Consider the following 13,285-nt stretch of genomic DNA (forward strand, 5'->3'; position numbering starts at 1 on the left):
CCTCCAAACATCCACAGCATTCCAGCTTGGGACCCTGTCCATGGCTGCCAGGGGTGCCGGGGGCCACCTTGCTAGAAGGTTCCTTGGAAATGAAACCGTCTTCCTATGATTAAATGTCATGCCTGGCATCTTCCGTGCTCTGGGGAAAATAAAATTTTGTGCATGCACACTTGTGCATGAAGCAGAAATTCCTCCCCCCCTCAGAACAGAGGCTGCTGGGTCTGCCTGGGCGAGGACATTTTTCGGTGTGGCCCACGGAAGTGGAACCAGAGAAATCTGGGCCATCGGAGGAAGAACACCAGAAGCAGCAGCTATGGTTCTGCACGATAAGCCACTGGCCAAGCCCAGGCAGAGCCCGGAGCCGCGTGTGAGGGCAGGGGCAGGGTGCGGGGACCCGGTGGGTGTGCGGCCGCCCGCCGCAGTGAAGCCTGTCTGGGCCAGCTTGTGGGCTCCGCATACCAAAATGCGTTCCAGCCCCTGGGGATTTCACAGATTTACTATCGGTGAAGGGCAATAACCACGAAAGGAGGAGCAATTATTGCCAAATCATTTAGGATTTAAAAAGTCACTGGCAAGAAGATAGAGGTCAAGAGGTGCGCTGTCAGGGGAAATAAAAAAACCCTACCTGTCAGGTCTGGGTTGCACTTCCTTTCTGACTGCAATACGGTTCAGGGAAGCTGGGGATGCACACCGAGAGGTCGGACTCCCACAGAACAGAGATCCAAGAGCCAGAGGCGGCACCAGAGCCCTTTAGGCAGGTTTTCTGGTTTGGGTTCAAAATGCAGATTCATTCATCCTTCTTAAATGTTCATCTGCCCGCCATGGTCTCCTCTTCGCCATCCTAGGTGCCAGGGACAGAACCCATTCCAACAGGCGGCGACGTCTGGAAGGCAACTTACAACGCCAAAGAGCTTTCCCAAGAAAGCCCACGTTTCACGAAATTTCTGATTATTCCCAGGGCTCTGCCAGGAGGAGCACTTCTGCCCCCATGGGGCAACGAACAGCAGGGCTGGTGGTGAAAGAGCAGTGGGCTTGGCCTGCACTTCAGCCCCGAGGGCCAGACACGCCCACTTGGAGAGGCCTCGAGATGACACCTAGCATTGGGAACAGCCCTAGACCCTCAGCCTGCAGGCTCAGAGCAACCGGGCCCCCTCCGACACCCAGAGGTGGCTCATCACTAAGGAATTTCCCCCACCGTCTGACACATTCGTAAGGAATAATACCAACACAGCAAAACTCGAGGAAACTGTTTTATAAAAAGTAAGAAACAATGGTGTTGGTGAGGATGTTGGAAAATGAGCACTTGCATATACAGCTGGTAAGGAAGCTGAATTGATACCGTGTTTCTGAAATAGAAACGAACACTGTGCATCGTGGCCTGACAACTATACCTCTAGGATTTCTAAGAAAATAATTTAAAATATACAAAAGGACAGATACATACAAGGGTGTCACTAGGGTTAATGTACAAGAGGGAAATTGGAAGTAATCTAAATGTCCAACGACAGGGGACTGGGGAAGCACATTACGGTAGCAAGGGGATGAAAGGTAGCCTCGGCTAAAGAACATTACGGTGGTCCCTATGACAGAATGCTCTGTAGCCACAAAAATTACTTTGGGGAGGTGCCTGAATTCACACAAAGGAAATGGTTCCCAATATTAAGCCGGGGCGGGGGGGAGGGGAACGGGAATTGGGTTTCAAATAGCAGATACGGGATTATCCAATTTTGTGTTAAAAATGTATATACACAGGGACTCCCCTGGTGATCCAGTGGATAAGACTCCGCGCTCCCAGTGTAGGGGGCTCGGGTTTGGTCCCTGGTCAGGGAACTAGATCCCACATGCCACAACGAAGAGCCCTCATGCCACAACTAAAAAGATCCTGCATGCCGCAACTAAAGACCCTGCACGCAGAAACGAAGATCCCGCGTGCAGCGACTAAGACCCAGCACAGCCAAATAAATAAATAATTTTCTTTTTAAATGTACATATACAGGAATTCCCTGGCAATCCAGTGGTTAGGACTTGGCGCTTTCACTGCTGGGCCTGGGTTCGATCCCTGGTCAGGGAACTAAGATCCCGCAAGTCGAGCAGTGCAACCAAAAAAAAAAAGTCTATGTAGACACCAACAAATTGGAAGGGCTAAGCATGACTTGTGTCATTGCAGGTTAGTGGAAGGATGAACATTTTTTTCCCTTGTACTTTCTGAACTTTATTCATCCCCTTAACAAACATGGGCTACTTCACAATCAGATTAAAAACTTGTGTTTTGAGGAGAAGAAAATAAAATCTACTAAAAAGCCTTTAGGGGAGGAAATATCTTAGGGAAAACTAAGACATGAGGCTCCAAAGCTCCCTTATGACCGAGACGGGGCACCAGGCAGCCCCAGAGCTGGCATTTCCTGGAAACCCCCGCCCGTGGCTGGATGAGGCACCGCTCAGGTTCTCTCTGTCCCGGGGCTCACACCGTCCCAGCAAGTGGTCCCTGAACGGACACCCAAAGACCATGCACACCGCTGTGGGGAAGATGGGCCGGGCGGAGGGCCCAGCCCACGAAGGGGAGAAGACGGGCCTTCCACGCACAGACCTGAGGGGAAGGAGGTCCCCACGCAGACGTTCACTCCCCACCCACAAGGCCTCCCCACCAAGGGTACAGACTGTCCCCATAACCCCGTAGCTATAATTAATGCCCTGAGAACCAGGGAGCAAAATGACGGGGCAAAGTCCATGTTTTATGCCCGGCCCTCTTTGGATACACCCACAGGCCTCGCCCCCTGTTTTGATAGGCTGTCCTGAGAGTCCTCACCTTCACCACCCAAGATCTTGCTTAGCTTTACTTTCTATATTCTGCCAACAAGACAGATTTTAATGTTTTTCACAACAGAAAATGATATTGCACTGCTAAATATGCCTTTTCTAACCTAAGCATTCTGCTGTGTTGCTGGCCTCTCCTTGAGAACTGGGGAGCAGCAGAGACCTGGAGGGGGCTGGGTCCTGGCCTCACCCCACGGCGGCAGAGTAATCCTGGCTTCAACAGCAGACGTTCCTGTGACTACTCCTCAGTGCCCTGGTTCTCAACTGGGGGCGATTTTGCTCCCCTGGGACATTTGGCAACGTCTGGGGACATCTGTGGTTTCACAGCTGGGGGAGGAGGGCAGTACCCCCCGCCACAAATAATGATCTGACCCCAAAATGTCAGTAGTGCCGAGGCTGAGAAATCCTTAACCTTAACCTTAAGACGGGAATGAAAGTACCTACGACAGCGGATTGGAGTAAGGATTTCACGAAGTAAATGGGTGTGTGACAGATCCTGGGTGTGCCCAGCACAAGTGCTCAAAGTATTCAAGGTCCTTCCTCTCCAAGCCTCGGGTTCCTCATCTGTGAAATGGGCACCCCCAGCTTCCAGGCTGCCTGCACACTGGCTTCTGGTGCTGACTAAGCAGTCTGGTCTGAACAGACCCGATTTCCACTAAACCTGCACAATTCGCAACTGATGGAATTTCTTATGATTATGGAAAACTGCCAAAACCTTTACATCATTCGGGCTTTAGTATGAAGCTATAAAACCACCCACTGATTCAGAAGCCTTAAACCATGAGAATTAGGTATTTCTTGAAGTAGCCTTTAAGGTATGTTATTCTTTGCCTTATTACTGAATCCTGGAAAGGGCCTGGTTACCGCTAAGAGGTTTGAATTTCCAATCTATTAGAGTAATACCAGCAATCTGTTATTTCTAGGCTATTGAGGAAAGGTTAAAATGAAAATTGGATTTGGGGAGTTATATCCATTCTGAGCGCAGGTGGAAAACTCCTCAGCAGCAAGAAGCAAGTCTGGATCTGGGAAGAAGCAGTTATCGAGGGAAATGACTGGTGATAACTTTATTGATTAAAGCAGCTTGAAAATTTTAAGGTTTGCCACAGCCCGGCACTTCAGCCGCAAGACAGCCCCTCAAAGCCATTTTTCATTAAAAAGAGAGAAGCAGGAGCAGAGAATTACTACCTTGTGCATAAGACACAGTTCGTTCAAAATGGCCTTATTTTGAAATACTGCTTTACAATGTCTACACATCCCGAGGCTCAAGCAGTATTTCAAAACGTTCTAAATTAACATTTTAGAAAAACGGTGAGGTGGGGTGTTAAGAACATGCAGCCACCGCTCAACTGTGTGTCAAGAGGGGAGACAGACGCAGCATGATAATGTGGCAGGTAAATAAGATTCAGCTCTGCCATGTGGGCTCAGAGCCGCCAGAGAAAACAATTCCTTAGCGACCCAGGGCCGCAGATGCTCGCGATGCCTGGACAGCACAGGGACCCCAGCCTCAGCAGACACGCCAGGAATCCAGGCTCCTAACCCGCCACCCCAGACTGCACGCCCGGCATCCGCCAAATGAGAAGCCCGATCAACCTGACCCCGAGAAGGGCCTCAGCTCCTCTTTGGGGTGTGGGGGGCGCAGTTTCTCATTCAGAATGTAAAAGACACTGACCGTGAAAGTAACTGGAAAACACCAAACAAATAAATAAACAAAAGGGGGGGAGGGGATTAACCAAGGTCAACTCTACAAAGACAACCAAAGATAACGTCTTAATATTCAGTTCCTCTGGTCTTAATTTCTAGGCAGTGACAGCTTTTTGTTTTGTTGATTGGGGACGGCAGGGGGTTGGGGGGGGTCACGGGAGATGGTTGTGACCACAGTGCTTAGGTAATTCTAAATACTCAGATTTTTAACTCAGATTACAACAGTGACATTCCTCCCACTCTATAACAAGTGATCTTAAGAATTTACTCTCTCAGGGACTTCCCTGGCGGTCCAGTGGCTAAGACTTCGCCTTCCAATGAAGGGAGTGCAGGTTCGATCCCTGGTCGGGGAGCTAAGATCCCACATGCCTTGCGGCCAAAAAACCAACATATAAAACAGAAGCAATACTGTAACAAGTTCAATAAAGACTTTAAGAATGGTCCACATCAAAAAAAAATCTTTGAAAAAAAAAGAATTTGCTCTCGCAAATTCACCCTGTAAGTAGGATACAAATGTATACATAGTTGGTCATATTTAAAAAATGCAAAGATAAGCCATAATATTTATAAAAATGGCTATGATGAGAGATGGGTGGGAAGACAATAGAAGGAAAAGGACAGGAGCCAGACTTCCTTGAATGTATCTTGTTCCGTGGATTTAATTTCGGAACCACATGAATTTTTACATAACTATGGAACAAGTTTAAATGTTGAAAAACCAACTCCTTAAAAACTGGAAGTAAAGTGACTTCAAGGAGGGTCCTGTTGGTGACACACTTACCCAGCGGAATAATCGTAACTTTAAAAAACAGTAATTTGGCTGTAAATCTCTAGAGGGATATATTCTAAGCCAAAAAAGAACTGTTGGAAAAAGAAATCTTAAACAGCACCAGTAATCAGCCTCATCATATTCAGGAATCAGCAGCCACAGTGATTCTGTGTCTCACAGTCCAGTCCACGGCAATCACAACCCTGCCCCAGCCTTGATGGCGCTGATAGAGCTGGTGGTGGCACCCACTCTTTTGTGCCTGGCTTCTCCCACACAGCATAATGTTTTTGAGATTCAAGACTCTTGTGTGTATTATGGGCTAAAACAAATGATTATGTCGGTATTCTCGTGAGCCAGGGTTTCTGACATGGCAAAAAGGAAATACAGACACAAGATGGGTGATCCAGTAAAAACCCACAGGCCTAAATCTGGATCAGAAGTTTCAGTATGAACTCATTATGCACTTCATCTTTTTTTTTTTTTTTTGCGGTACGCGGGCCTCTCACTGTTGTGGCCCCTCCCGTTGCGGAGCGCAGGCTCCGGACGCGCAGGCTCAGCGGCCATGGCTCACGGGCCCAGCTGTTCCACGGCATTGGTATCTTCCCGGACCGGGGCACGAACCCGCGTCCCCTGCATCGGCAGGCGGACTCTCAACCACTGCGCCACCAGGGAAGCCCTGCACTGCATCTTTAAAGATACATATTTTTTCAACCCTTGTAGACTAAGTCTTGGAAACGATGACCAACCCAGTAACAGTAAGAATGGTTAATATCCCGACTATGGTTTCTGAATACTATTTTCCACTAAAGGTAAGCGTGGCTCCTTGGAAGGATGGCAGACTCTAGGCCTTGGGCAGGAAGTGTGCAGGGCAGGTGTTATCCTGTCATAACAGGAGTAAAGCACCTCAGAGACCTCTGGGGTCAGGACAACAGGACTCAGAGGGCAGCTGGAAGAGGCTCCCACTGGTCAAAGATGCAGTACTTTGAACACGAATAACTGCAATGGATTGGAACACGTCAAATATGCTTTTGTCTATTTATAGTGATATATGTAGTTTTAAACCTCCAAGGTATTGGGAGGGTGTTAGAGAATCAATCATTCTGAAAACTAATAAATAGCAAGAAAGAAATAGGCATTTATCTGTAGTTTCCTATATGAACTGTACTTCAGGGGAACGCATAGTTCGTGGGGCGTTTTCCTGTACAGAGGTAATCCAGAGAAGAAATGGAGAAGGAATGACAGAATTCAAGTATCACCATTTTGCAGCCCTTAATGAATGAATGGGGTTAACGCACCAATCACCAATGGCTGCTAATGCCACCGAAGGAGACACCCAGACATTCTGAACCTCCTAAGGGAGGCCACAACACAACCCAGAAAGCAGTCATCAAAAAAACTGAAACAGATTCTGCCTAAGCTTCTAGATCTAACTATCAACATTCAGGAAGCAGGGAGAACAGGGGAGCATGAGACAGGACACCACTGAGGCGCGATCAACAAAATCCTGACAGTGGGAAACTCTACAGGACAAACAAGCCAGCTTCTTCTTCCTAAAGCTGCAAGGAGTACAAAAGGGAGGCGGGGGTGGGGTCGGCGCGGGTGGGTGGGAATGGATAGATTAGAAAACACTTAAGAATCACACCGGCCAATCACAATGCGAGGACCTCATGTGGATTCTGATTCAAAGAAACTGCAAGCGACAACGTAAACACTTGTAAGACAATCAGGGAAATGTGAATAATGGCTGGATATTTGATGATATTAAGGAATTAATTGTTAGTATTACTGAGTTGTGATGATGGCATCATCCATGTTTTTAAAAAGAATTCCTATCTTTCAGAGACACTTAGAAATACTTACAGATGAAATGATATGATTTCTGGGAGACGATTCAAAATAATCTAGGGGAGAGGAGCAGGTGGGAGCACAGATTAAACAAGGGGTTATTAATCTTCAAAGTGGTCCCAATGGCCAAATAGGGGACAATCTGGGCAACAAAGTAACAACAGGAATGGATTGCGACTTGTGGAATAAAACAAATATCCTTAAGTACATGTTGGAATAAATAAAAAAGTAAATGGGAGAAAAAGGAAAGCTCTCTCTTACAGTAAATGCTAATCAATAAATACAGAGGGAACAATGGAAGTAGAAAACCGCCATTTGGCACCATGGTGACAACTGTTGCAGGTAAGAGGATGCTGCAATTAGGAGGGGAAAAGAATGTCAGGAGAGAGAATATTTACACAGTGTCAAAGTATTCCCCCATAAGATACTTATTAGTCACAAAGGGACAACAGTAACTCTGCAGTGCAGAAATGGGAACCTCCGACAGGCATCAAAGTGACCACAGCCTATAATGCGCAGAGCGCCCGCACATGCCTCCTGATGGGACACACCAGAGGGCACGGCCCTGTCTGTGAAATGTATAACCAGAATTACATATGCCAGAAATGCATAACCTGAAATTAAATCATGAGGGAACATCAGGGACATTCTACGAAAGAACTGGCTAGTACTCTTGAAAACGGCCACAGTCCTAAAAGACAAAGACAGACTGAGGAACTGCTCAGAATAAAGGGTGCTAGGGGGCGTGACACCAAATACAACATGTCCAAAAACAGAGGGTCCCTGGGCTAGTCAACATCTGCATCAAGGCTAACTTCCTGAGTTTATAATTGTCCTGTGGTTGTTACATAAGATGTTAGCCTTTGGGGAAGCTGCAGTAAGGACACAGGGGAATTCTCTGTACTATTTTTGCAACCTCTTTGTACGTGGGAAATTGCTTCAGAATGAACAGTTAAAAACAATTTTTAAAAGTGCTTATTAGTTGATAATTACTGAAGCTCAGTGATGGGTACCTGGGGGCTTATAAGGTTACTCTCGCAATTTGCACAGATATTTGAAATGTTCCATGATAAAAATGTTAAAAAGAGAGGTTTAAAACACAAAACAACCTTATTTGGATTTGATTTTTTTTTAAATCTACATAAAAGACATTTCTGAGACAGCCAGGAAAATTTAAATATGGACTGGTATTCGATAATACTAAGGAATTACTATTGATTTTGTTAGGTAGAGTTTTTTTGGTTTGGTTTTTTTTTCAATGTGATAAAATAACATAAAATTCACCAACGTAACCATTTGGAAGTATACAGATCAGTGGCATTAAGTACATTCACAATGTTGTACAGCCATCACCACCAGCGAGTTCCAGACATTTTTTATCAACCCAAAAGGAGACCTCGTACCCACGGGCAGCCGCCCCCCATTCCCCCACACTCCCAGCCCCCGGCAACCTTGAATCTATTTTATGTCTCTGCGGATTTGCCTATTCTGGACATCTCATATAAATGTTAAATATATAAAACGTGACCTTTTGTGACTGGCTTCTTTCACTTACCATAATGTTTTCAAGGTTCATACACATGGTAGGATCTATCAGTATTTCATTCTTTTTATAGCTGAAATATTCCACGGTGACAATAAACCACATTTTGTTCACCCATTCATTTGTTGATGAACATCTGCATTATTTCCACCTTTTGGCTATCGTGAATAGTGCTGCTATGAACATGCATGTGTAAGTTGTGTTTGAACACCCGTTTTCAATTCTTTTGGATATACACCTAGGAGTGGAATTGCTGGGTCATACGATAATTCTACGTTTAATTATCACGGAACTGTTTTCCATACTGGCTGTTTTTTATAGTGGGTGCTCCACTTTACATTCCTACCAGTATTCCTATATGAGGGTTCCAGTTTCTCCACATCCCTGCCAATGCTTGTTATTTTCCTTTTTTCTTTTAAAATTATCATGGCCATCCAAGTGGGTGTGAGGTGGGATCTCACTGTGGTTATGATTTGCATTTCCTGAATGAGTGATGATGCTGAACAGTTTTGCGTGTGTGGGGTTTTTTTTGCCATGGTTAGGTGTCTTAATGCATTGTCAAAAATGCATTAATATGGGCTTCCCTGGTGGCGCAGTGGTTGAGAGTCTGCCTGCCGATGCAGGGGACGCGGGTTCGTGCCCCGGTCCGGGAAGATCCCACATGCCGCGGAGCGGCTGGGCCCGTGAGCCATGGCCGCTGAGCCTGTGCACCCGGAGCCTGTGCTCCACAACGGGAGAGGCCACAACAGTGAGAGGCCCGCGTACCACAAAAAAAAACAAAAACAAAAAACTAAGAATGGGATTTGCTTTAAAATACAACAGAAAAAAAAAAAGTAAATTTTTAAAGAGAAAGAAATGGGATAGAAGAAGGGAATGTGACAAAACCTTTTAATTGTTGAATCTGGGTGATGGATACATGAGGAGAATCACTGTTTCGTTGTCTCTGCTTTTGTATATATTTGAAATTTGTCACAATAAAACAAATTTTTAAAATTGTCACTGTGAAATGAAGTCATGAAAACCAAGTTATTTATTCCTGTAGTCTTCACTCATTCAAAACACAGGCCTCTCCACTCTACCAGCCTCACCCGGCATTTTCTAGGTGTTTCCTGGGGACCCCCGAGAACTGTATTTTCTGGCATCTGTGAATCTCAGGGGAGGTTTGGGCGCAGAGGTTCCAGACTTCCATGGCTTTGTGCTGTCTTTCTCTAAGCATCGTGAGAGACCAGTGCTCTAGACTGGAACACACATGGGAAATTCCGGTCCAAGAGTAAGGGAGCAGCACGGTGATCCTGGGGGCACCAGCCTCACCACAGGATGCTGACACTGTCCCCTGGTGCCGTGTCCAAAACAGACAGCAGGACAGCCCTGACCGCCGGCAGACACGTGCCCACTGTTTCTTCAACAATGCCATCAGGAACCCACCGGCCGGAGGGGACCGGCTCACTCTACCTGGGAAGGGGAGGTGGGAGGATGGGCACTGGGGACACTAAAACCATAACTGCCTTTTTTCCTTTTAAGATGTATGTTTGGAAGGCAACCTGTCTCAAAAACATTTATAATGTAAAGGTGGCCAGATGCATGATTTTACTCCACATGTTCTTTTCATCTTGCTGAGCATTGTCTTTCCATGAAATATTTTTAATATATTGATAGGACTTGTCAATACTTATCCTTCCAGAGAAGAAACAAAAGTGGCTTGAAAACAGCCACAGGCATTTCTTTTTCTCGCTCTTATACTGATACTAATTAACCAGGTGGAAAACATTCAATGGGCCTCCTTTGCTGTCTTTTTCCCTCTTTCCAGTCAGATCAGCTCTCATGGGGGGCGAGAGGGAACCTTCGCAGGCTGCCTGAGCCCTCAAACCCATCTCCGGGGCCGAGGCCGCCCCGGGAGCACTCTGGGCCTCCCTCAATAGCTGCCCCCACACACGTGCTTCAGGACCCGCTGGCTTACCTGGTGGGCTTCCACCCTCATCTCCCGCAGAGCAGACTTGAAAAACTCAGGGGACGGTTTCCCCACCACCTCAGCTTCGATACCACAGGCATACTGGGGAAGGACAGAAGGACATGGCATGGGTTTCGGAGCAAGTACAGGTGAACACCCGCTCTGCAGTGAAATCCTCCCTCCGGGGAATCAAGGAGAGATGCCCCAAATGTGTACCTGCAGGCCAGGGACCTCCAAGCGGCAAGACACATGGGCCGAGAGGCACACCTCGTAGGCTAGTGTCACAACTCCACATCGGGCTGCCCGGGATGCTGGGGGCACCCACCACCAGACACCCTGCCACCTGCCCCAGTGCCGGACCTCAGCAGGAGGCGGTCCACAGCAGGCCACCCCGACAGTGCTCTCATCTGCATTCTTGCTTCTCCTCCCTTCCCTTCTCCCCCGACCACCCCCAGCTCTGTCATAGGCCCTCCAGGGGAAAAGGTCCAGGGCCCCATCCGCCAGCCTGTCCGTCCCTCCCACCTGAGTGCAAGTAGGCAGGGACCAATGTAGCGGTGAGTACGGGACATGACATGGGCTGACCTGGGCCAGGAGCCCGGGCTGGGGCAGCTGGCTAGGTGTGAGTCAGAGCGGGAGCCCCATCTGAGCCCAGACTTGGAAACTGGAGGAGGGAACTGGGAAGGAGTCTAATCAGGACACATCAAGCTCAGGGTGCTGCAGAGGAGGGTCAGGAATGAGGCAGGTTCACACACACCCAGAAGCCAAGAATCTGAGAGGAGAGCTACAGAGCATGCTGGGAGGGCTAGCGGGGTCAGCGGCAGGCGGTACGGGCTGTAGGGAGGAGAGGGAGAGACTGGGGGGCAGAGTGATGACCAGGGCAGCCGAGAGGCCAAGCTCCAGAGGAGGGGGAGAGCCGGGCTTGGAGCCTCAAATGGGGTGGGGGGGGGGGGTGAGCTGGAAAACATAGAAGGCACTCAGAACACTGAGCACACCCTCTTCTCCAGAAAGGCCAGAAACATCCCCGAGGGCCCTGAGACGTGAAGAGGGCTCGGGCAGACCCAGGGCAGGTACCTCAAGCGCCTTCATGTAGGGACCAACGTCCAGCATCAGGCCAGAGGTCTCCTTGTAGTAGCGTCTAGAAAAGAGCAGAAGGGGACGAGGGGAGCTGAGCCCAGGGGCCTGGGAAGTGCCAAGAGAAACTGCCCTGTCCCGGTTCTGCCAGCTCCAGAGAGCTGAGTCACCGGCCAGGGTCAGTCCAGACGCCACGCTGAGAATGACCGACGGAGGTCAGCTCGACACAGCCCAGCGGTGGCCACCATGCCTGGACGAGAGGGGGAGAGACGGTGAGTCAGCAACTCTCAGTCAGAATGGCCCCCTGCTGCCAGCCTCGTGGGGACCCCGCCACAGTGGGGGACCCCAGGGGCAGCTGGATCCAGTTGCTAACACAGAGAAACACAAGTGACCTGTGTTCTCGAAAGGACAGCTGGTCCACAGAGCATGTGGTGAACCCCTAATTGCTAATAATTAACCCTAATTGCCGCCTGGAGAAGAAAACTCCATTAGTTCCACAGCACCCTGCCGCATCTCCTAGTAGCTGGGGGTCAGGAGAGGTGCCAGGTCTTACAGGCGCCAGATGCTTTTAGGAGAAGACAACTATTTGTTCCCCGTCTCACTGGGGCCAAGACGGCTTGGCTCACAGCAGGGCCTCCCAAGACGGTTTCACATCTTCCCTCCTGTGAGCGCTGTGCTGAGGCCCAGCTGCCACTGCCTGGCCACCCAAGGCCACACGCAGACCCCTTGGGACACACGGTGACCAAGCCCAGTTCTCTCTGAGCAAAGCCATTCGATTATGAAGTGAGAAGGTAGTTGACTCTGTGCTGCTCTGAAGACAGGGTTAATGGAAACCCAGGACTGTCACCATGTTTTCAGACCCATCACATCAGTTACCCTTCTCCCTCCCCTCAACCTTCAAATTTGGGAGACGTTAAATAACATGTATGTGACCTAAATGTCCACAGACATGAATGGATTAAAAAGATGTGATATATATACACACACACATATATATATATACGTACACACACAAACACAAAATGGAGTACTACTCAGCCATAAAAAAGAAACAATGCCATCTGCAGCAACATGGATGGACCTAGAGATTATCATACCAAGTGAAGGAAGTCAGACAGAGAAAGACAAATATCATATGATACCACTTACATGTGGAATCTAAAAAAATGATACAAATAAACAACATGTATGTGGAAAAGCAAAGAGAAGGCTAGTGAAGCATGCTGACCTCAGGGTTTCAAATCCTCTTTCCACTTCTTTTTAACTGTGGGACTTCGGGTGGCTTAAGCCCTCTGGGCCTCGGTTTCCTAATCTGCAAAATGGGCAAAAAGAAACTCCAGTACCTACCCTTATGGGTTGCTGTGAGGCTTGAGCAAAATAATGCAGGCGAAGTTCCTACCACGATGCCTGGCGCGCAGAGGCCGCTCCAAAAATATCAGAGAACACTGTTATAAATAACTGCTCACCCAGACTCAGATGGGTAATAGGATATGAGCTGGGGGGACTTCCCTGGTGGCACAGTGGTTAAGAATCCGCCTGCCAATGCAGCGGAGATGGGTTCCATCCCTGGTCCGGGAAGATCCCACATGCCACG

The 13,285-nt window shown here is 48.2% G+C and overlaps 1 protein-coding gene across 1 annotated transcript in view; it reads right to left on the bottom strand.

Moving 5' to 3' along the window:
• Positions 1–13,285, bottom strand: part of LHPP (phospholysine phosphohistidine inorganic pyrophosphate phosphatase) — a 134,047-nt gene that overhangs the window by 92,929 nt on the left and 27,833 nt on the right. Inside the window, exons 4-5 of the mRNA XM_082853990.1 lie at positions 11,692–11,755; positions 10,630–10,722 (exon numbers count right to left, since the gene is read on the bottom strand). Of these exons, the coding sequence (XP_082710116.1) occupies positions 10,630–10,722; positions 11,692–11,755 (157 nt within the window). The remainder of the gene's footprint in view (positions 1–10,629; positions 10,723–11,691; positions 11,756–13,285) is intronic.

The sequence above is a fragment of the Leucopleurus acutus genome (genome assembly GCF_964270905.1).
Source record: "Leucopleurus acutus genome assembly, chromosome: 14".
Classification (NCBI taxonomy): domain Eukaryota; kingdom Metazoa; phylum Chordata; class Mammalia; order Artiodactyla; family Delphinidae; genus Leucopleurus; species Leucopleurus acutus.